The sequence below is a fragment of the Ovis aries genome, chromosome 23, assembly GCF_016772045.2.
Source record: "Ovis aries strain OAR_USU_Benz2616 breed Rambouillet chromosome 23, ARS-UI_Ramb_v3.0, whole genome shotgun sequence".
NCBI lineage: Eukaryota > Metazoa > Chordata > Mammalia > Artiodactyla > Bovidae > Ovis > Ovis aries.
The window spans coordinates 34,955,146-34,977,010 of record NC_056076.1 but is presented as its reverse complement, the minus strand read 5'-3'; the positions used below and the strand labels follow the sequence as shown (position 1 = coordinate 34,977,010).

General features: G+C 42.3%; 1 protein-coding gene across 1 annotated transcript in view; it reads left to right on the top strand.

Moving 5' to 3' along the window:
- Positions 1 to 8,351: 8,351 nt before the first annotated feature.
- Positions 8,352 to 21,865, top strand: part of MIB1 (MIB E3 ubiquitin protein ligase 1) — a 103,060-nt gene continuing 89,546 nt past the window's right edge. Inside the window, exon 1 of the mRNA XM_004020480.5 lies at positions 8,352 to 8,792. Coding sequence (XP_004020529.3) covers positions 8,564 to 8,792 — 229 coding nt within the window. The 5' untranslated portion in view covers positions 8,352 to 8,563. The remainder of the gene's footprint in view (positions 8,793 to 21,865) is intronic.

Genomic DNA, 21,865 nt, shown 5'->3' with positions numbered 1-21,865 from the left:
GGAAAGAGGGGAGTTATAAACATCAACTATGGTCTTGTGACCAGTAACAGAAATGAGGACAGTAACAGCTATGCTTATTTTCATTCTTGCTTGTTGCATTCATTTCCAAGAGACGCCATAAGAAAGTATCACACATTTGGTAGATTAAAACAACAGGAATTTATTCTTTCACAGTTCTGGAGGCTAGAAGTCCAAAATCAAGGTGTTGGCAGGGCTCTGCTCTCTCTTTGAAGGCAGTAGGGAAGAATCTTTGCTGGCTTCTTCCTGGTGGCTGGCAGCCTTTGGCCTTCTTGTCTTACAGGGGCATCACCGCATTCACCCTCTGCATTTGACACAAGGTCTTCTCCCCCATACATCTGTGTGTCCACATCTTTTCTTTCCTTTTGTAAGGACACCAGTCATTGGATTCAGGGCCAACTCTATTCCAGCATGACCTAATCTTAACTTGATTACATCTATGGACACTCTTTTTTTTCAAATAAGATTGTTTCACAGGTATCAGGGGTTACCTTTTTGGAGGACATAGTTCAGTCTGCAACACTTACGTATGAAACCAATTATTTTCCTCCTTCTCATTTCCCAGACTAATTTTTTAAATTGAAGTCTAGTTGCCATGTAACATTATATTAGTTTCAGATGGACAACCTAGCGATTTGATATTTGTAGATGGTGTAATGTGTGCTAAGTTGCTTCAGTCATGTCCGACTCTGTGATCCTATGGACTGTAGTCCTCCAGCCTCCTCTGTCCATGGGATTCTCCAGGCAAGAATACTGGAGTGGGTTGCCATGCCCTCCTCCAGAGGATCTTCTCGACCCAGGGATGGAACCTAGGTCTCTTGATTCTCCTGTATTGGCAGGCGGGTTCTTTACTACTAGCACCACCTGGAAAGCCCATATGGTGCAAAATGATCATCAAAGTAAGTTAACATCCGTCACCACCCAGTTACAGTTTTCCTGTGATGAGCACTTTTGAGATCTATTCTCCTAGCAATTTCAAATAAGCAACACGATATTTAAAAAGTTTTTAAAATGCATCTTGTTATTTTTGGCTGCGCTGGGTCTTTGTTGCTGCATGTGGGCTTTCTCCTGTTGTGGTCTGAGGGCTTTTCATTGAGGTGGCTCCTCTTGCTGAGGAGCACGGGACCTAGGACGCATGAGCGCTTCAGCAGTTGTGGCTCAAGGGCCCAGTTGCCCTGAGACATGTGGAAGTCTCCCAGGCCAGCAATCAAACTCATGTCCTCTGCACTGGCAGGTGCACTCCTAACCACTGGACCACCAGTGAAGCCTGCAATATGGTATTAAACCATAGTTGTGTTAAGCTCTACATTACATCCCCATGACATTTATTGTATAACCGGAAGTATGTACCTTTGACCTCCTTTACCCAATATACCCACCCTCCAATCACTGTTTCTGGCAACCTCCAATTTATTTTCTGTAACTATGAGAACTTGTTTTTCTTTTTTTTATAATTCCATATATAAGTGAGATCACATATTATTTGTCTTTCTGTTTATTTAATTTAGCATAATGTTCTCAAGGTCCATCCTTCTTGTTGCAAATGGCAAGATTTTATTCTTTTTATGGTTGAATACTATACCATTGTGCGTGTGTATACACACCTCACATTTTCTTTATCCATTCCTCCATTAATTGACCTTGTGCTGTGTTGTATTGTACAACTGCACAGACACGACTCAGTGACTAAGCACAGCACATGTATTGTTGGGTCTATGTGCTATGTTCTATGTCCAACTCTTTGTGACCCTATCAGGCTCCTCTGTTTATGGAATTCTCCAGGTAAGAATACTGGAGTAGGTTGCCATTTCCTTCCCCAGGGGATCTTCCCAACCCAGGGATCAAACCCAAGTGTCTTCTGTCTCGTCTTGGCAGGTGGATTCTTTATCACTAGCGCTACCTGGGAAGTGTTGGTGGTTGTCTGAATCTTCTCTCTTTTCTCTTGGTCTGTCTAGGAATATGTGAATTTCATTGGTGGTTGTTTACATTAAAATGTAGGTTACAGGCTATCTAGGAGGAACTGGCTGAACTGGAATTAATATCTCTCAGATAAAAATATGCCAATAGATGGGAATTTGTGTCTTCTCTTCTTGGCGGAGAGAGCGAGATGGTGCAGGTATCTTCGTGTTCAATAGAATAGTTGCATGCTGTTAGGCAGATGCTTGATGTTACTTCTTTGTTACCTGTAAGTATTTAAGTACAGCAGAGCGAGAATGGTGCTGAGTACCCCAGAGGGAAGACTATTCCCATTATTCGTGGGAGATCACTAATGAGAGAAGTCATTTTGGTTTCCTGCTTCTGAGATGGAGCTTACAGCAGCTCTGGGTTCCTCCTCAAGCAGGGCGGTTTCAGGGGTTGCAACAGCAGAGTGTGCCTTGCACTCATGGAGCTCTGACTTTGGCAGTGGCAGTGACAACAGGGGGCGACTTTGGGCTCCTGGTCTCCTGCAGCTTCAGTGAGTGTGGGCCCCTGATTTCCTGCAAAATAGCGTTGTTTCAACACCATTAGCTTCAATGGCACAGTGGTCATGGGTCCTTGGTAACATTCTTTTCTCTTCTAGTCCTGAGGGATAGTGTTCTACAGTATTTTCTAATCTCATCTTGCTTCTGTATCCCTTTGAAAACTTTTGCAAACAATTGACTACATTCATTAAATTCCTTGTTTGAGTATTTAGCATGTTCTGTGTTTTCCTAAGTGGACACTAGCTGATACACTTTTCTTCTTGGGCACCCAACTAAGCTGCATTTTTCCTCCCTTCAAGTTACATGTGGCTGACTTTTAGGAGATGGTATATAACTGAGTGATATATGCTGTATGGGTCCAAGACTTTTGAAAAGTGAGTATGCAACCTTCTCTACTTTTCCTCCACTTTCTTAAGTGTGACATAGATAACTTTAGGGGATGGTGGAATAACAGAATAAGTCTCTGGATGGCCATGTGGAGGAAAGCATTAGGCCATTATTTGAATGGGAAACAAAAATTGTATTTGAACCTTTATGTGCTTTGGTGTCCATGAGAGCAGATGGTGTTACTCTAGCTGATAAAGTTATTCTCCAAATATTATACATTTTTGCTGACTATAAAGCAGCCACAAATGCATCCATAGTAAAAGAGTAGTAGGTGAACAGCAAAATTACTACATTTCTGGAACAAGGATTTATTTATCTTACTTATGGTTGGAATAAAAAGTCTACTATTTTTGAAAACTCCTAAATGTTTCTGAACAAATGGGAAGATAAGCCTACATATGTGCAAAATGACTGGCATATTTGGAGATGTGCATATTTTCTAAACATGACAGACACATGCATGACACAGTGTTTTCCCAAGTGCCGTGTGACTACTAACTTAAACATCTAGGGATGCAGAAGATGATCCACTGGTGTGAAAGAAAGCATGAAAACTTTCCTATTTATTTGGTATCTTATCCTCTTGTAATTTCTATTTTTGAGTATGTTACGTAACACGCTACTACATAGGTAAGTTATACAGTAATAACTACATATTGGAAGTACATGTTCAAAAATCTTGCACTGAAAAGGATGCATGAACAAAAATATTTAGAGACCATTGGCAAACTTAATTTAAGGGCCTTGAAGTAGTCCTAGTGACATGATAATGTTATAAATTCACAGTGTTTTTAATGAGGTAATGGATGTATAGGAGAGTGTTTAATATATAGAAATTCATCTAGTATTACATGGGTTATAGCTTTGCTTCTTTCTTAACTTTCTCTGAAATCTTGGATGAGTTACTTATTTAGTGCTGGTCTCATTTCTTCTTATCAAATATGGGGATTAGGTTAATTTGATTAATTGTGCTCAGTAGTACTCCAAAGGTTTTGATGAGTTTCTCTAGAGCTCCTGCAAAGGTAGGGGGCAGGGAAGACTACAGGAAGACTATAGACAAGACTTTCAGCCTAGCTCTATTACTTCATCTCGGGTACTTAGCTCCTGTTATAGGTTATACGTACACGGTAAGAACAGACGATTTGTCAAACGGCAGGAACGGATGGAGGAAGAAAGGAAAACCCCTGGGCTAGATCACTTCTTAACATCCATTTCCATTTTAAAGGCAAATAAAATTCAAAACTATTATAACTAACCTCTGGTATTGAGAATAAATGCCTATTTAAATATTACATGATGTCCTCTTAGGTAGCTTCCCTGGTGGCTCAGACGGTAAAGCGTCTGCCTACAATGAGGGCGACCCGGGTTCGATTCCTGGGTTGGGAAGATCCTCTGAAGAAGAAAATGGCAACCCACTCCAGTACTCTTTCCTGGAAAATCCATGGACGGAGGAGCATGGCAGGCTACAGTCCATGGGGTCGCAGAGTCAGACATGACTGAGCAACTTCACTTTCATAAGTATAAAACTCCTAGGTGAGATAAATACAATCAAATGTATGGAAAGTCATTATCAATATACTGGGCTTGACGTAAAATGCAAGGTTGCGCTATTAAGAGTCTTAGCATCCCAGTTGGCTTTTTCTTGAGTTAGCTTACTTTACAAAGTCAACCACAGTGTAACTTGTGCTGTGGCTATATTTTTTCCTAAAATCTTTTTATCAACTTATTAATGCGTGTCATATGATCAATTTAACTGGTTAACAAGAAAAGAAGGAAACCAGTAAAGATTCCAAGAGGGAAGAGTTGGCAGAGAGAGAAAAGCACATTTAACACTTCCAGGATGAAAACGCTTTAAAATAGACTAGATATTAGGCTGGTCTATTTTGAACAAATACTTAAACTGTTAATTTTCTAAAATAAGCTCTGTTTGGTCTTTGGGATTCCATACTGGTATTTTCCTGTTCTGAACATGAAAAAGTAAGAATATTTATTTCACTACATTACTATTCATTGGTTATACTTTACATCTTATTATTTGATTTGGCCGGAATACTCCTTGCTCCCTTGACTCTCAGGAAAAGTGACAGCAGGCTGATTCGCATCCTTGCTGGGCTGTGAACCACTTATTTTAAATCCCATACACCATAATGTCATTTAAGTAAAAGCAGCCAGAGACCACTCTTACAGCCCTCTTATTTTGCTGTTTTGTGACTGGGGGCTGAATTATGTAACGGATAGGGGTTGTTACAATGGGCAAGGTGCTTGTAAACTCTTCCCAGGAACTTGTGCTGTTTGGGGTCTACTTACCCTCTGACTCTGTATAAAGGTAAGACACATGGCATTTGGAACCATTTTGGTCAGTTTAGAAACACACCACTAATTACTCATGGTGGTCTGAAATGCTTTCAGTTTACATAAACAGAAATACAGGTCGCCCTTAATTTGTGTCATAATCTGTCCTATTCCTCGCCCTGTAAAAAGGAAGACTAAAATGTTCAGTTGAGCCGCTCATTATGTCCAACTCTTTGTGACCCCCATGAATTGCAGCACACCAGGCCTCCCTGTCCATCACCAACTCCCAGAGTTTACCCAAACTCATGTCCATCAAGTCGGTGATGCCATCCAGCCATCTCATCCTCTGTCATCCCCTTCTCCTCCTGCCCCCAATCCCTCCCAGCATCAGAGTCTTTTCCAATGAGTCAACTCTTCACATGAGGTGGCCAAAGTATTGGAGTTTCAGCTTTAGCATCGTCCTTCCAATGAACACCCAGGACTGATCTCCTTTAGGATGGACTGGTTGGATCTCCTTGCAGTCCAAGGGACTTTCAAGAGTCTTCTCCAACACCACAGTTCAAAAGCATCAATTCTTTGGCACTCAGCTTTCTTTATAGTCCAACTCTCACATCCATACATGACCACTGGAAAAACCACAGCCTTGACTAGACGGACCTTTGTTGACAAAGTAATGTCTCTGCTTTTTAATATGCTATCTACGTTGGTCATAACTTTCCTTCCAAGGAGTAAGAGTCTTTTAATTTCATGGCTGCAATCACTGTTTGTAGTGATTTTGGAGCCCCCCCCAAATAAAGTCTGACACTGTTTCCCCATCTATTTCCCATGAAGTTATGGGACCAGATGCCATGATCTTCGTTTTCTCAATGTTGAGCTTTAAGACAACTTTTTCACTCTCCACTTTCACTCTCATCAAGAGGCTTTTTAGTTTCTCTTCACTTTGAGAAGGAAATGGCAACCCACTCCAGTATTCTTGCCTGGAGAATCCCATGGACGGAGGAGCTTGGTGGGCTACAGTCTACGGGTCGCAAAGTCGGACACGACTAAGCGACTTCACTCACTTTCACTTTCTGCCATAAGGGTGGTGTCATCTGCATATCTGAGGTTATTGATATTTCTCCTGGCAATCTTCATTCCAGCTTGTGCTTCTTCCAGTTCTCATGATGTACTCTGCATATAAGTTAAATAAGCAGGGTGACAATATGCAGCCTTGACATACTCCTTTTCCTATTTGAAACCAGTCTGTTGCTCCATGTCCAGTTCTAACTGTTGCTTCTTGACCTGCATATAGATTTCTCAGGAGGCAGGTCAGGTGGTCTGGTATTCCCATCTCTTTCAGAATTTTCCACAGTTTCTCGTGATCCACACAGTCAAAGGCTTTGGCATAGTCAATAAAGCAGAAATAGATGTTTTTCTGGAACTCTCTTGCTTTTTCCATGATCCAGCGGATGTTGGCAATTTGATCTCTGGTTCCTCTGCCTTTTCTAAAATCAGCTTGAACATCAGGAAGTTCATGGTTCACGTATTGCTGAAGCCTGGCTTAGAGAATTTTGAGCAATACTTTACTAGCATGTGAGATGAGTGCAATTGTGCAGTAGTTTGAGCATTCTTTGGCATTGCCTTTCTTTGGGATTGGAATGAAAACTGACCTTTTCCAGTCCTGTGGTCACTGCTGAGTTTTCCAAATTTGCTGGCATATTGAGTGCAGCACTTTCACAGCATCATCTTTCAGGATTTGAAATAGCTTAACTGGAATTCCATCACCTCCACTAGCTTTGTTTGTAGTGATGCTTTCTAAGGCCCACTTAACTTTGCGTTCCAGGATGTCTGGCTCTAGGTGAGTGATCACACCATTGTGATTATCTGGGTTGTGAAGATCATTTTTGTACAGTTCTTCTGTGTATTCTTGCCATCTCTTCCTACTATCTTGTTTCTGTTAGGTCCATACCATTTCTGTCCTTTATTGAGCCCATCTTTGCATGAAATGTTCCCTTGGTATCTCTAATTTTCTTGAAGAGATCTCTAGTCTTTCCCATTCTGTTGTTTTCCTCTATTTCTTTGTATTGATCGCTGAGGAAGGCTTTCTTATCTCTCCTTGCTATTCTTTGGAACTCTGCATTCAGATGCTTTTGTCTTTCCTTTTCTCCTTTGCTTTTTGCTTCTCTTCTTTTCACAGCTGTTTGTAAGGCCTCCTCAGACAGCCATTTTGCTTTTTGCATTTCTTTTCCATGGGGATGGTCTTGATCCCTGTCTCCTGTACAATGTCACGGACCTCCGTCCATAGTTCATCAGGCACTCTGTTTATCAGATCTAGTGTTATGTAATCCCAAATTCACACGTAGTACAATCAGGCCACGGTAGAACTTTAATGAAAGACTGACCCAGAAGGACTCCGTTTCAGCAGCCCGGGCGGCATCCAGAGCCTCACTTCCTCCAACCCCACCTCCAGGCTGTCCAGATGGAGTTCCCTGCCCCGCCCCTCCCCTCACAGCCAATGGGACACGCGGGACCACCGGGGTCCGCCGGGACCACAGGGAGCCGCCTCTCCTTTGCCCCAGACCGGGGCGGGGCGTCTACCGCTCCCTGCTCTAGGCTGCGCGCATGCGCAGTCTCACAGGGCCTGGGCGAGACGCTTAGGGCTGGGTTTTGCTCTGCTTCCTTTCCCCACGACTTCCCCGAAGCCGTACACCGCAGTGTTACTGAGGGTCCCTTTCCTAATCCCTCAGAGGACGTGCTGCTCCGGCCTTGGGTGCGCCAGTACCCGGATGTGGAGCCGCTCTCGCCCGGCGGGGACTCTGTGGCGGGGCGGAGCGCGGCGGCGTGTGCGGGGGCAGAGAGAAGGGGGCCCCTGGGCCCGGGCGCTCGCCGGACGCCGGGAGGTACCATCACCGCCCACGGGGGAGGAGGCGGCGCCGGCGCTCGGGCGTCCACCCCGGGGCGAGGGCCCGGGGGAGAAGATAGGCCGGCAGTTAAGCTTGCTCCCCGCCGCCCGCGCCGTCTCCTCCGGGCGAGCCTCCCTCGGCCCCCTCCGCTCTCCGCGCTCCCGGTCGGGGGAGAGCGTGGTTTCCTGGCGGCCGTCGCTGTAGCCCGGCCGGGGAGCCCGGAGGAAGCGGGGGAGTCCCCGCCCACGGCCCCCTCCCCTCTGCCCGCCAGCAGCCGCCTCAGCCTCCGAGCCGCTGCAGTCCGGCCTCCAGTCCGAGAGGGGGGCGCGGCGGCGGCGACGACGGCTGGGGAGCGGCTGCGGGCTCGGCGGGGACCGCGCCGCCGCCCCCGTGAATTATTCCCACGTCCCCCGGGGCTCGCTGCCGCCCCCGCCGGCGCCGAGAGTCCGGCCCGGGCCCAATTCTCTTACGGGCCCCCCGGCGGCGGCGGCGGCGGCGGCGGAGCCCGCGGCTCGGGCCCCAATGAGTAACTCCAGGAATAACCGGGTGATGGTGGAAGGGGTCGGGGCCCGCGTAGTGCGCGGCCCAGACTGGAAGTGGGGGAAGCAGGACGGCGGCGAGGGCCATGTGGGCACGGTCCGGAGCTTCGAGAGCCCCGAGGAGGTGGTGGTGGTGTGGGACAACGGCACGGCCGCCAACTACCGCTGCTCCGGGGCCTATGACCTGCGCATCCTGGACAGCGCGCCCACGGGTAAGGGCGGCCCCCGGGGCTCGGGGCCTGCGCGTGGAGCAGGGGCGACGCGGGGTGGGCCGGGGGGCGTCGTGCGGCCTGGGCGAAGCCCCGCGGTCCAACGCCTCCCTCGCCGCGCCCGGCCGGAGGGAGCGGGTAGGGAAAGAGCCAGAGGGAATTTTAGATTCCTTACCCGGTAAACACAAACTTACAGAAAAAAAGACTCCCTTCCCTTCCCTCCTCCCAGTCCCCAAGGGAAATGATGGCTGCACCAGTACAAGGATGCTTTCAAGCCTGGAAGGCACAAAGCACTGGGAAGACCACAGACCCCTCCCCTCTTCCAGGGAAGGGATCTGGAGAGGCCTGTCCAATAAGCCATTGAAATAATCAGCCGCCGAGTGATAAGTGTCTGAAGGGAGGCTTGCCTTGCCATATGGTGTTTCGTTGGCCGGTAACAGTTGCCGAGGGGCCGTTGGTACCTCGGTTTTGTTGCGATTCCCTTTCTTCCTCCTCTGACATGCAGAAAGACTTGGGAGTTCAGTAGCTGAATGCCACTTGATACCCTGTGGACAGATTTTTCATCTTAATTGTTTCGTTGTGTATCGTTATAGCAATCGAAGGAAAAACAGTCTCAATATTGAACCCTTTCTTTGTGTTAAATACTCTCTCAAGTGGAAGATAGGCATAGGGGTCACCTGGTATCTTTTAACATCTCAGTTCATCTGTAAGGTTAAGGCAGAGGCTTATCCATTAACAAGGCTCTGAGTCATTGTCCTCGATTCACCAAATTTCAGGGAACTGTTGGTTACTGATTCTAGAGCTTGTTCTCAGAATAATTTAATCGAATTCATTTTCACGTAGATTTATCCTTGGGACCCTGTTCAGTAGGAAATAGTTTCAGATTTCATATTTGATAGTTTTCAGCATGCTTTAGCTATTTCTAAAGCTTTATGATTGAGTTTGGCAAAACCTAACAGACCCTGAAATGGGTACATAGTTATTGTTAGCAGCCAATAGAAAGGAAATTAACACAAAGGCAATTCAGTTATTGAATAGATAATGCCTAGAATTGTGTTTCTTAGCTGGTTGTTTAAATATTGCAGAAGATTTATGTGCAGGGCCAAAAGAAAAGATTTCCCAGTACAGGAAGGGACCACCAGTGTGTTCTTACAGAATACTCATTGCAAGCATATGTAAATATCAATGTATTGTAAATCTGCAACCCTTTTAAAACAGTGTTAAGAACCTACTGTATTATTCTCTTCTGTACTTCTGCTTCTTAGCTTAATAGTACCTATTATTGGTTGTTATACTATGCTATGCTAAGTCGATTCAGTCGTGTCCCACTGTTGGCAACCCCATGGACTTTATAGCCTGCCATGCTCCTGTGTCCTTGGGATTCTCCAGGCAAGAATACTGGAGCGGATTGTCATGCCCCTCTCCAGGGGATCTTCTCCATCCAGGGATCGAACTTGCATTTCTTATGTCTTCTGCGTTGGTAGGCAGGTTCTGTACCACTCGCGGCACTGCGCCACATGGGAAGCCCCTTGGTGATTGTTCCATGTTAGCGGATATAGATCCACCTTATTATTCCATAGCCGCATAATATTCCAGTGAGTGTATGCAGTACTTTATTTAACCAGTGCTGTGTTGATGAACATTTGTATTGTTCCAGGTCTTATTTACAATGATGTTCTGAATAAGTCCTTGAACATGTATATGCATGTGTATTGAGCACTTCGGAAGTGGAATTGCCGCATTAAAGGGTACATATATGTAACATTTTGGTAGATGTTGACTACATGCCCTGCAGAGACATTTTTACCAATTTGCCCTCCTAACAACACTGTATGGGGCATATTCTTGTTTCTGGACACTCTTAATTAAAATTTTATTCTGCTGGCGCAAGCTAAACTTTGACTACAACTCAACAATTTGAAGGCATCTTGGGATCCATAATGGTAGGTTTATGGGGAATTTTAAATATCTTTCCAGGGTAAAGGTAAAGTGTAACAAATCCTCTGCTGCAGCAGATTTGGAAGGGATATTCCTGTTCCCTGTATGTGTTAAAGTATGAAATATATCTGTCCTATAAATAGTTTCATTATCTTATGTAAAAACAGGTATTTTTCAGAGGTTTAAAAATCTTAGTTTACAAGATAATTTACACATTATTTAGTTTATTGGTATGTATCAATTCATCTTGTTCATCGGATGCTGTTAGCAAACGTTTTTAAAACCCCTGTAGAGAATTAGTGTTAAGCAAATAAAGCAAGAAGGTAAAGTTTCTTAAAGGAGAAAACATCTGCTATGTTAAAATGTAGAACAGTCCTGTTTACTGTTTGGGACAAGGTTTCTCAGTTTTGGCACTATTGCTGTTTGGAACTGATTAGATAATTCTTTCCTGGAGGGGCTGCCCTGTGCACGCGCCACTGCCCACTGGTTGTAGCCATGATAACCAAGAATGTTTCAGACAGTGCCATGTGCCCCCTAGGGAGCAGGGTTGCCCCCCAGTTGATACTCATTAGTTTAAGGATTTGTGCTTATGTGGTAAAAGTATACCAAAAAGTAATAATAAATGCCAAACTCAAGGGAGTGGATATCTTTACATTGAAGGAAGTGTAGTGTGGTAATTTTTTTGGTAAATTTTATGTTGTTAACTGGGTTGTGGGTGTGTAGGTGTTTGTTATATTTTTATGCCTTTTGTGTTCTTAAACTTCATTGTTTTTAAAATTCTTATAATATTTACCAGGACAACTGAGATTGGTTATTCAATTTTTTGTTTCTTATGTGTACTCATTATATGAACAGAAAATTTATTGAAGTCTGTTTGGGAATTAAGAAATGGGTGTGTTTTAAAATAAAATTCTGTGAAACTTTCTGAGAATTAAGGATTCTGGAGTGGTTGACTCATTTTGAATATTTCTTTTATTCCTTTATTGTGTTTTGGAGATTTTGTCTGAGGGTTGTATGTGGGGTCTGTCCCATTTTGGCACATAAGCTTTATTTCTTTCGGGTGTCATATGATAAGTTTGAATTTATGGCTAGGATAGTCAGGCTTTGAAAAGAGGAGCATTTAGTGTATGTTTGAATGATATAACTTCTGTCTTGTATCCGGATATATTTGGTTAATTTGTAGTGAGTAAGAAGATTGTGTAAATACATATGTTATTGAATTCGTTGGGAGTTAATTTTGGGAAGTGTGTAATCAAGTAGGTATAGTCGATATTTTCTCATTTAGGTACTGACTTTATAGGATTGGGGAGAAATGTATTTTTGCTCAGTGCTTTTTTTTGGTCGCTTGACCTCAGTGTTGTATTGTTACCAGAGAAAGTGTGGAGAAGATAATTTGCGTTGCCTATCAAGGTTCTTTCTACCCTCCTGAGTATGCATATTGAAAGTTAGAAGTATAGATGGTTAGGTTTACTTAAAATCAGCTTCTGGTATTGTTGGTCCAGGCTGTCTTGGGGTGGTTCTTTGTCCTTTTCTTCCACCCGTAGCAAAGAGTGCTTCTTTGGTCACACGTGGACCAACTCCTTAGACGTCATTACTCAGTTGAAGGCCTAGGAGTGCTCACCCTGGATAAAAAGTGAAGTCGATTAATAACCCTCAGCATTTCCTTTCCGAACCCCCCTATTTCTCCTCTGATCTACAGGAGAAAAGAGTGTTATCCGGGGAGAGAGCCTTGGGAAAAAACAGGACTTGTGTGAACAGTGTTTGCAGAGTAGGATGCCAGACCTGGAAAAGATGAGATATTGTGAGATGGTTTTTGCTAAAGGCATCTGTAAGGAAAGCTTGATTTTCCTAAAGAGCCTATCTATTTTAAGACTTAGGTAACATACCTTTTCCTTTTTTATCTTCATCTACTAAAATGATGTTTTAAATTATGAAAGTCCATCTAGTTTTAATACTCCCTGAAGATTGCAACTTGGTTGAATGAGGACCTCAAGAAATCAGCTTGAAGTTCTCAAGAAATAGTTACCCCTCTATCAGTACTTGTCAGAGAGTAAGCATGCAGGTCACCTGGGAACCTTTAAAAATGCAGATTCTGATTTACTAAGTGTGGAATTCAGCAAGAGTAAAGGCTCCCAGATGATGGAGATGATGCTGGCCCTTGGACACACCTGGTCTTAGTTGTGGCATGTGCTCAGTTGCTCAGTCGAATCTGACTCTTTGAGACCCCGTGAACTGTACCCGACCAGACTCCTTTGTCTATGGGATTCTCCAAGCAAGAATACTAGAGTGGGTTGCCATGCCCTCCTCCAGGGGATCTTCCTAACCCAGGGATCAAACCCAGGTCTCCTGCATGGCAGGCAGATTCTTTACTGTCTGAGCCACCAGGGAAGCCCTAGTTGTGGCAGGCAAACTCTTTTTTTTTTTTCTCCTGGCTTTTTTTTTTTTCTTTTTTTTAAAATTTTATTTTATTATTATTTTTTTTTAATTTTAAAATCTTTAATTCTTACATGCATTCCCAAACATGAACCCCCCTCCCACCTCCCCTCCCCATAACATCTCTCTGGGTCATCCCCATGCACCAGCCCCAAGCATGCTGAATCCTGCGTCAGACATAAGACTGGCGATTCGATTCTTACATGATAGTATACATGTTAGAATGCCATTCTGCCAAATCATCCCACCCTCTCCCTCTCCCTCTGAGTCCAAAAGTCCAATATACACATCTGTGTCTTTTTTGCTGTCTTGCATACAGGGTCGTCATTGCCATCTTTCTAAATTCCATATATATGTGTTAGTATACTGTATTGGTGTTTTTCTTTCTGGCTTACTTCACTCTGTATAATCGGCTCCAGTTTCATCCATCTCATCAGAACTGATTCAAATGAGTTCTTTTTAATGGCTGAGTAATACTCCATTGTGTATATGTACCACAGCTTTCTTATCCATTCATCTGCTGATGGACATCTAGGTTGTTTCCATGTCCTGGCTATTATAAACAGTGCTGCGATGAACATTGGGGTACATGTGTCTCTTTCAATTCTGGTTTCCTTGGTGTGTATGCCCAGAAGTGGGATTGCTGGGTCATAAGGTAGTTCTATTTGCAATTTTTGAAGCAATCTCCACACTGTTCTCCATAGTGGCTGTACTAGTTTGCATTCCCACCAACAGTGTAGGAGGGTTCCCTTTTCTCCACACCCTCTCCAGCATTTATTGCTTGCAGATTTTTGGATCGCAGACATTCTGACTGGTGTGAAGTGGTACCTCATTGTGGTTTTGATTTGCATTTCTCTAATAATGAGTGATGTTGAGCATCTTTTCATGTGTTTGTTAGCCATCCGTATGTCTTCTTTGGAGAAATGTCTATTTAGTTCTTTGGCCCATTTTTTGATTGGGTCGTTTATTTTTCTGGAATTGAGCTGCATAAGTTGCTTGTATATTTTTGAGACTAGTTGTTTGTCAGTTGCTTCATGTGCTATTATTTTCTCCCATTCAGAAGGCTGTCTTTTCACCTTGCTTATATTTTCCTTTGTTGTGCAGAAGCTTTTAATTTTAATTAGATCCCATTTGTTTATTTTTGCTTTTATTTCCAGAATTCTGGGAGGTGGGTCATAGAGGATCTTGCTGTAATTTATGTCTGAGAGTGTTTTGCCTATGTTCTCCTCTAGGAGTCTTATAGTTTCTGGTCTTGAGTTTATTTTTGTGTGCGGTGTTAGAAAGTGATCTAGTTTCATTCTTGTACAAGTGGTTGACCAGTTTTCCCAGCACCACTTGTTAAAGAGATTGTCTTTACTCCATTGTATATTCTTGCCTCCTTTGTCAAAGATAAGGTGTCCATATGTGTGTGGATTTATCTCTGGGCTTTCTATTTTGTTCCATTGATCTATATTTCTGTCTTTGTGCCAGTACCATACAGTCTTGATGACTGTGGCTTTGTAGTAGAGCCTGAAGTCAGGCAAGTTGATTCCTCCAGTTCCATTCTTATTTCTCAAGATTGCTTTGGCAATTCGAGGTTTTTGTATTTCCATACAAATCTTGAAATTATTTGTTCTAGTTCTGTGAAAAATATGGCTGGTATCTTGATAGGGATTGCATTGAATTTGTAAATTGCATTGGGTAGTATACTCATTTTCACTATATTGATTCTTCCGATCCATGAACATGGTATATTTCTCCATCTATTAGTGTCCTCTTTGATTTCTTTCACCAGTGTTTTATAGTTTTCTATATATAGGTCTTTAGTTTCTTTAGGTAGATATATTCCTAAGTATTTTATTCTTTTCATTGCAATGGTGAATGGAATTGTTTCCTTAATTTCTTTTTCTACTTTCTCATTATTCGTGTATAGGAATGCAAGGGATTTCTGTGTATTGATTTTATATCCTGCAACTTTACTATATTCATTGATTAGCTCTAGTAATTTTCTGGTGGAGTCTTTAGGGTTTTCCATGTAGAGGATCATGTCATCTGCAAACAGTGAAAGTTTTACTTCTTCTTTTCCAATTTGGATTCCTTTTATTTCTTTTTCTGCTCTGATTGCTGTGGCCAAAACTTCCAGAACTATGTTGAATAGTAGCGGTGAAAGTGGGCACCCTTGTCTTGTTCCTGACTTTAGGGGAAATGCTTTCAATTTTTCACCATTGAGGATAATGTTTGCTGTGGGTTTGTCATATATATAGCTTTTATTATGTTGAGGTATGTTCCTTCTATTCCTGCTTTCTGGAGAGTTTTTATCATCAATGGATGTTGAATTTTGTCAAAGGCCTTCTCTGCATCTATTGAGATAATCATATGGTTTTTATTTTTCAATTTGTTAATGTGGTGAATTACATTGATTGATTTGCGGATATTGAAGAATCCTTGCATCCCTGGGATAAAGCCCACTTGGTCATGGTGTATGATCTTTTTAATGTGTTGTTGGATTCTGATTGCTAGAACTTTGTTGAGGATTTTTGCATCTATGTTCATCAGTGATATTGGCCTGTATTCTCTTTTTGTGACATCTTTGTCAGGTTTTAGTATTAGGGTGATGGTGGCCTCATAGAATGAGTTTGGAAGTTTACCTTCCTCTGCAATTTTCTGGAAGAGTTTGAGGAGGATAGGTGTTAGCTCTTCTCGAAATTTTTGGTAGAATTCAGCTGTGAAGCCGTCTGGACCTGGGCTTTTGTTGGCTGGAAGATTTCTGATTACAGTTTCAATTTCCGTGCTTGTGATGGGTCTGTTAAGATTTTCTCTTTCTTCCTGGTTCAGTTTTGGAAAATTGTACTTTTCTAAGAATTTGTCCATTTCTTCCACGTTGTCCATTTTATTGGCATACAACTGCTGATAGTAGTCTCTTATGATCCTTTGTATTTCTGTGTTGTCTGTTGTGATCTCTCCATTTTCATTTCTAATTTTATTGATTTGATTTTTCTCTCTTTGCTTCTTGATGAGTCTGGCTAATGGTTTGTCAATTTTATTTATCCTTTCAAAGAACCAGCTTTTGGCTTTGTTGATTTTTGCTATGGTCTCTTTTGTTTCTTTTGCATTTATTTCTGCCCTAATTTTTAAGATTTCTTTCCTTCTGCTAACTCTGGGGTTCTCCATTTCTTCCTTTTCTAGTTGCTTTAGTTGTAGAGTTAGGTTATTTATTTGACTTTTTTCTTGTTTCTTGAGGTATGCCTGTATTGCTATGAACTTCCCTCTTAGCACTGCTTTTATAGTGTCCCGCAGGTTTTGGGTTGTTCTGTTTTCATTTTCATTTGTTTCTATGCATATTTTGATTTCTTCTGTGATTTGTTGGTTATTCAGAAGTGTGTTGTTCAGCCTCCATATGTTGGAATTTTTAATAGTTTTTCTCCTGTAATTGAGATCTAATCTTAATGCATTATGGTCAGAAAAGATGCTTGGAATGATTTTGATTTTTTGAATTTATCAAGTTTAGATTTATGGCCCAGGATGTGATCTATCCTGGAGAAGGTTCCATGAGCACTTGAAAAAAAGGTGAAATTCATTGTTTTGGGGTGAAATGTCCTATAGATATCAATTAGGTCTAACTGATCTAATGTATCATTTAAAGTTTGTGTTTCTTTGTTAATTTTCTGTTTAGTTGCTCTGTCCATAGGTGTGAGTGGGGTATTAAAGTCTCCCACTATTATTGTGTTATTGTTGATTTCCCCTTTCATACTTGTTAGCATTTGTCTTACATATTGCAGTGCTCCTATACTGGGTGCATATATATTTATAATTGTTATATCTTCTTCTTGTATTGATCCTTTGATCATTATGTAGTGGCCTTCTTTGTCTCTTTTCACAGCCTTTGTTTTAAAGTCCATTTTATTGGATATGAGTATTGCCACTCCTGCTTTCTTTTGGTGTCTATTTGCATGGTATATCTTTTTCCAGCCCTTCACTTTCAGTCTGTATGTGTCCCTTGTTTTGAGGTGGGTCTCTTGTAAGCAGCATATAGAGGGGTCTTGTTTTTGTATCCATTCGGCCAGTTTTTGCCTTTTGGTTGGGGCGTTCAACCCATTTACGTTTAAGGTAATTATTGATAAGTATGATCCCGTTACCATTTACTTTATTGTTTTGGGTTTGGGTTTATACACCCTTTTTGTGTTTCCTGTCTAGAGGATATCCTTTAGAATTTGTTGGAGAGCTGATTTGGTGGTGCTGAATTCTCTCAGCTTTTGCTTGTCTGTAAAGCTTTTGATTTCTCCTTTGTATTTGAATGAGATCCTTGCTGGGTACAGTAATCTGGGCTGTAGGTTATTGTCTTTCATCACTTTAAGGATGTCTTGCCATTCCCTCCTGGCCTGAAGAGTTTCTATTGAAAGATCAGCTGTTATTCTTATGGGAATCCCCTTGTGTGTTATTTGTTGTTTTTCCCTTGCTGCTTTTAATATTTGTTCTTTGTGTTTGATATTTGTTAATTTGATTAATATATGTCTTGGGATGTTTCGCCTTGGGTTTATCCTATTTGGAACTCTCTGGGTTTCTTGGACTTGGGTGATTATTTCCTTCCCCATTTTAGGGAAGTTTTCAACTGTTATCTCCTCAAGGATTTTCTCATGATCTTTCTTTCTGTCTTCTTCTTCTGGGACTCCTATAATTCGAATGTTGGAGCATTTCATATTGTCCTGGAGGTCTCTGAGATTGTCCTCATTTCTTTTAACTTGTTTTTCTTGTTTCCTCTCTGATTCATTTATTTCTACCATTCTATCTTCTATTTCACTAATCCTATCTTCTGCCTCCGTTATCCTACTATTTGTTGCCTTCAGAGTGTTTCTGATCTCATTTATTGCGTTATTCATTATATTTTGACTCTTTTTTATTTCTTCTAGGTCCTTGTTAAACCTTTGTTGCATCTTCTCAATCCTTGTCTCTAGGCTATTTATCTGTGATTCCATTTTGATTTCAAGATTTTGGATCATTTTCACTATCAATATTCGGAATTCCTTCTCAGGTAGATTCCCTACTTCTTCCTCTTTTGTTTGGTTTGGTGGGCAACTCTCCTGTTCCTTTACCTGCTGAGTATTCCTCTGTCTCTTCATCTTGGTTATATTGCTGCGTTTGGGTGGTCTTTTTATATTCTGGTAATTTGTGGAGTTCTCTTTATTATGGAGCTTCCTCACTGTGGGTGGGGTTCTATCAGTGGCTTGTCAAGGTTTCCTGGTTAGGGAGGCTTGTGTTGGAGTTCTGGTGGGTGGAGCTGGGTTTCTTCTCTCTGGAGTGCAGTGGAGTGACCAGTAATGGGTTATGAGACATCAAAGGTTTTGGAATAATTTTGAGCTGCCTGTATATTAAAGCTCAGGGGAGTGTTCCTGTGTTGCTGGAGAATTTGCGTGGTATGTCTTGTTTTGGAACTTGTTGGCCCTTGGGTGGAGCTTGGTTTTGGTGTAGGTATGAAGGCATTTGATGAGCTCCTATTGCTTAATGTTCCCTGAATTCAAGAGTTCTTTAATGTTTTCAGGCTTTGGATTTAAGCCTCCTGCTTCTGGTTTTCAGTTTTATTTTTACAGTAGCCTCTAGACTTCTCCATCTATACAGCACCAATGATGAAACATCTAGGTTAAAGATGAAAAGTCTCTCCACATTGAGGGACACTCAGAGAGGTTCACTGAGTTACAAGGAGAAGAGAAGATGGAGGGGGTAGTTAGAGGTAACTGGAATGAGATGCGGTGAGATCAAAAGAGGAGAGAGCAAGCTAGCCAGTAGTCACTTCCTTATGTGCGCTCTATAGTCTGGACCGCTCAGAGGTATTTATGGAGTTATACGGGGAAGGGGAGAGGGAGGAAGTAGACAGAGGTGGCCAGGAGGATAAGAGAGAGGAATGAGAAGGAGAGAGACAAATCCTGCCAGTAACCAGTTCCTTAGGTGTTCTCCACCGTCTGGAACCCACAAAGATTCACAGAGTTAGATAGAGAAGAGATGGGGGAGAAAAGAGACAGAGGCCACCTGGTGGAGAAAAAGGAGAGTCCAAAGGAGGAGAGAGTGGTCAAGCCAGAAATCTCGCTCTCAGGTAAACTTGGGTAGTGAAGTTTGGGTTTTTAAATGTACAAAATTGACACCAAAAACCTAAGAGCAAAGATTAAAAATCTAGAGTAGAGGTTGGATTTTCAAAAATACAATATTAAAGAAAAGAGGCAGAAGGAAAAAGGAAGAAAGAAAAAAAAAAGAGAAAAAAAACCAACAATAAGAATTATTAAAAAAAAAAACAAACCGCCAACAACCATCCAAAGACTATATATGGTGTTTGCCTTAAAAAAAAAAAAAAGGCCTTTTTTAAAAAAAAAATAGTAATAGTAGGTTATAGAAATAAAAATTAAAGGAGAAATAGAAGACTTAACAATTAAAAAAAGTTAGAAAAAAAAGAAAAGGGAATGATTTTAAAAATAGTAAAAATATTTCTGGTCCTTCTCTGATGTTGTGGGCTGTGTGGGATCACTTCCAAGGTGGTTCCCTCTGTTTAACTTCTTCTGTTTGCTGGTTTTTTAGGCTCACTAGTTCAGTCGCGCTGTGGGGAGGGGGGATGCTGCAAACAAATAGCACTGTCATGTGCACACAGTGTCTCAGCCCCACTTGACCTGTCCCTTCTCGCGGCGCACAAACCACTCCGGCTCTACCATGCTCAGCCAGGAACCGTCTGGGGCTGGCCCTAGGCTGCGTGCACTTCCCCGGTCCAAGCCGCTCAGGTTCGGCGCTCAGGCAGCCCTCAGAGGCACACATTCGGCTGGGACTGCGCTTTGTGCCCTTCCCCTGTCTGAGTAGCTCAGGAGTTTGGCGAGCGCGATCACCGCGGCTTGTCACCTTTTCTGCCGCTGCTGCTCAGCTTTCTGGGTGGACCGCTGGCGCCCCCCGTGAGGCAGATGGTGACTGTCCAGCACCCCCAGAAGTCTTAGCAAAGAAGCCTGCTTGCAGTTAGGTAAGTAAAGTCTCTCCGGGTCTGCAATTGCCCCTTTCCAGTCCTTACGGCTCTGGCTGCCTGTCCCCGGCGGGGGATGGTCTGCAGCCGGCTTTTTCCGTTCAGTCCTTTGTTCTATGCTCGGTCCTGGCGGTGTCTTATGTTCCAGCTTTTCGTTCGGTAGCTATCCCACAGTCTGGTTTGCTAGCCCAAGTTAGATCGTTCTGGTTGCGCGTGGGGCGTTCCTGCCCGATTCTTACAAAGCTCTGCAGCCCGCGCCTCAGGCAAACTCTTGAATTGGGCCTGTGGGGTCTGGTTCCCTGACTAGGGATTGACCCCAGGCTCCCTGCATTGGGAGCACAGAGTCTTAGCCACTGGACCACCAGGGAAGTCCCCTGTAATGCTGTCTTAATATATGGTGGTGGTTTAGTTCCTGAGTTGTATCCAACTCTTGCAACCCCACGGACTGTGTAGCTTGCCAGGCTCCTGTGTCCATGAGATTTCCCTAGGCAAGAATACTGGAGTGGGTTGCCATTTCCTTCTCCAGAATCAAACCCAGGTCTCTTGCATTATAGGCGGATTCTTTACCAACAGAGCCACCAAACTACAGGCTTATCTCTGTGGTTAGATTAGATATTTCTTTTTGGATGTGTCTCCAGGTAGCCTCCCACAGGTTCTCTCCTCCACCTTTAATTGCTAGATAGTGTGATTGCAGAGTACCCTGTGCTCCTTTCTGCTGCTACAGGGATGCTGGTTGTAATTGTCTTTTGCATGAGATTATTAGTTGGAGGGAAAGGAGTGTGTGTGTGTGTTTGTTCCTTGTATCTCCATTTTCTAGCAAAACCATAGCTCTGGATGAGTATTTTCTGAATAAATCACTCTTCTCAAAGAGCTTTGAACTCATTAGATGTGCAGTTGGATTCCTAACACAGATAAAAAGAAACTCAGGCTTAGAGAGATGAAGAAACTTGTTCAGTTCCAAAGCTGGTGAATGGCAGATTATAGGAATGAAAACTCAGTTAATTCATTGCTTTTCCCCATCATCCTCTCTTCTGTTTATAGTAGTTCAAAAATGATCACCATTTGTACTACTTTTCCTGAGGGAAAGTTGACTAGAAAATTGAGGTAAATTGTTCTAGTCTGGATATGGTTGGTTGATTATTTTAATATAACACTGTTGTTGGACATTAATGGTTTTTCTGTATGTGTATTCCACGTGTAACATGTAATCCAGCAGTATGGCACCCCTCCTTTAAGCCTCTTATATTTAAATAATCCTGTTTTTTCATTGTTTTCCCATTTTTAGAAGTGGTGAATTGGTGTGGTTTCCTGTCTGCTGACTGGACCCTGATTAATGCAATGTGTTTACCTAACTCAGTCTTATGTTTCTATTTCATTTACCAGTCAAATAAACATTTTAATTGAAATTTAGCTGGTAGTTTTCTATCTTTTCTGGTCCTGATCATTTCTTACAAATGAATTAGAAGGTGTTTCACTTTTATATTTTGAATAAATGAATTCAGAATCCACTGAATTTAAGATGAAATAAAAATGATTTTCTTTTATGGATGCAGATATTAGAGTTTATTGGTGACACACAGTGTTTCAGCATTAAAGACCACATAAGAGGGAAGTATCTTCAGATGTCACTTTTCACCTTGCTTACTCTAGTTCCCTTTGGACTGCATTGATTTTCTTATTTCTTGTCAGACATCACCTTTACCTGGAGGGACAGATTAAATGGTACAATTAAAAAATA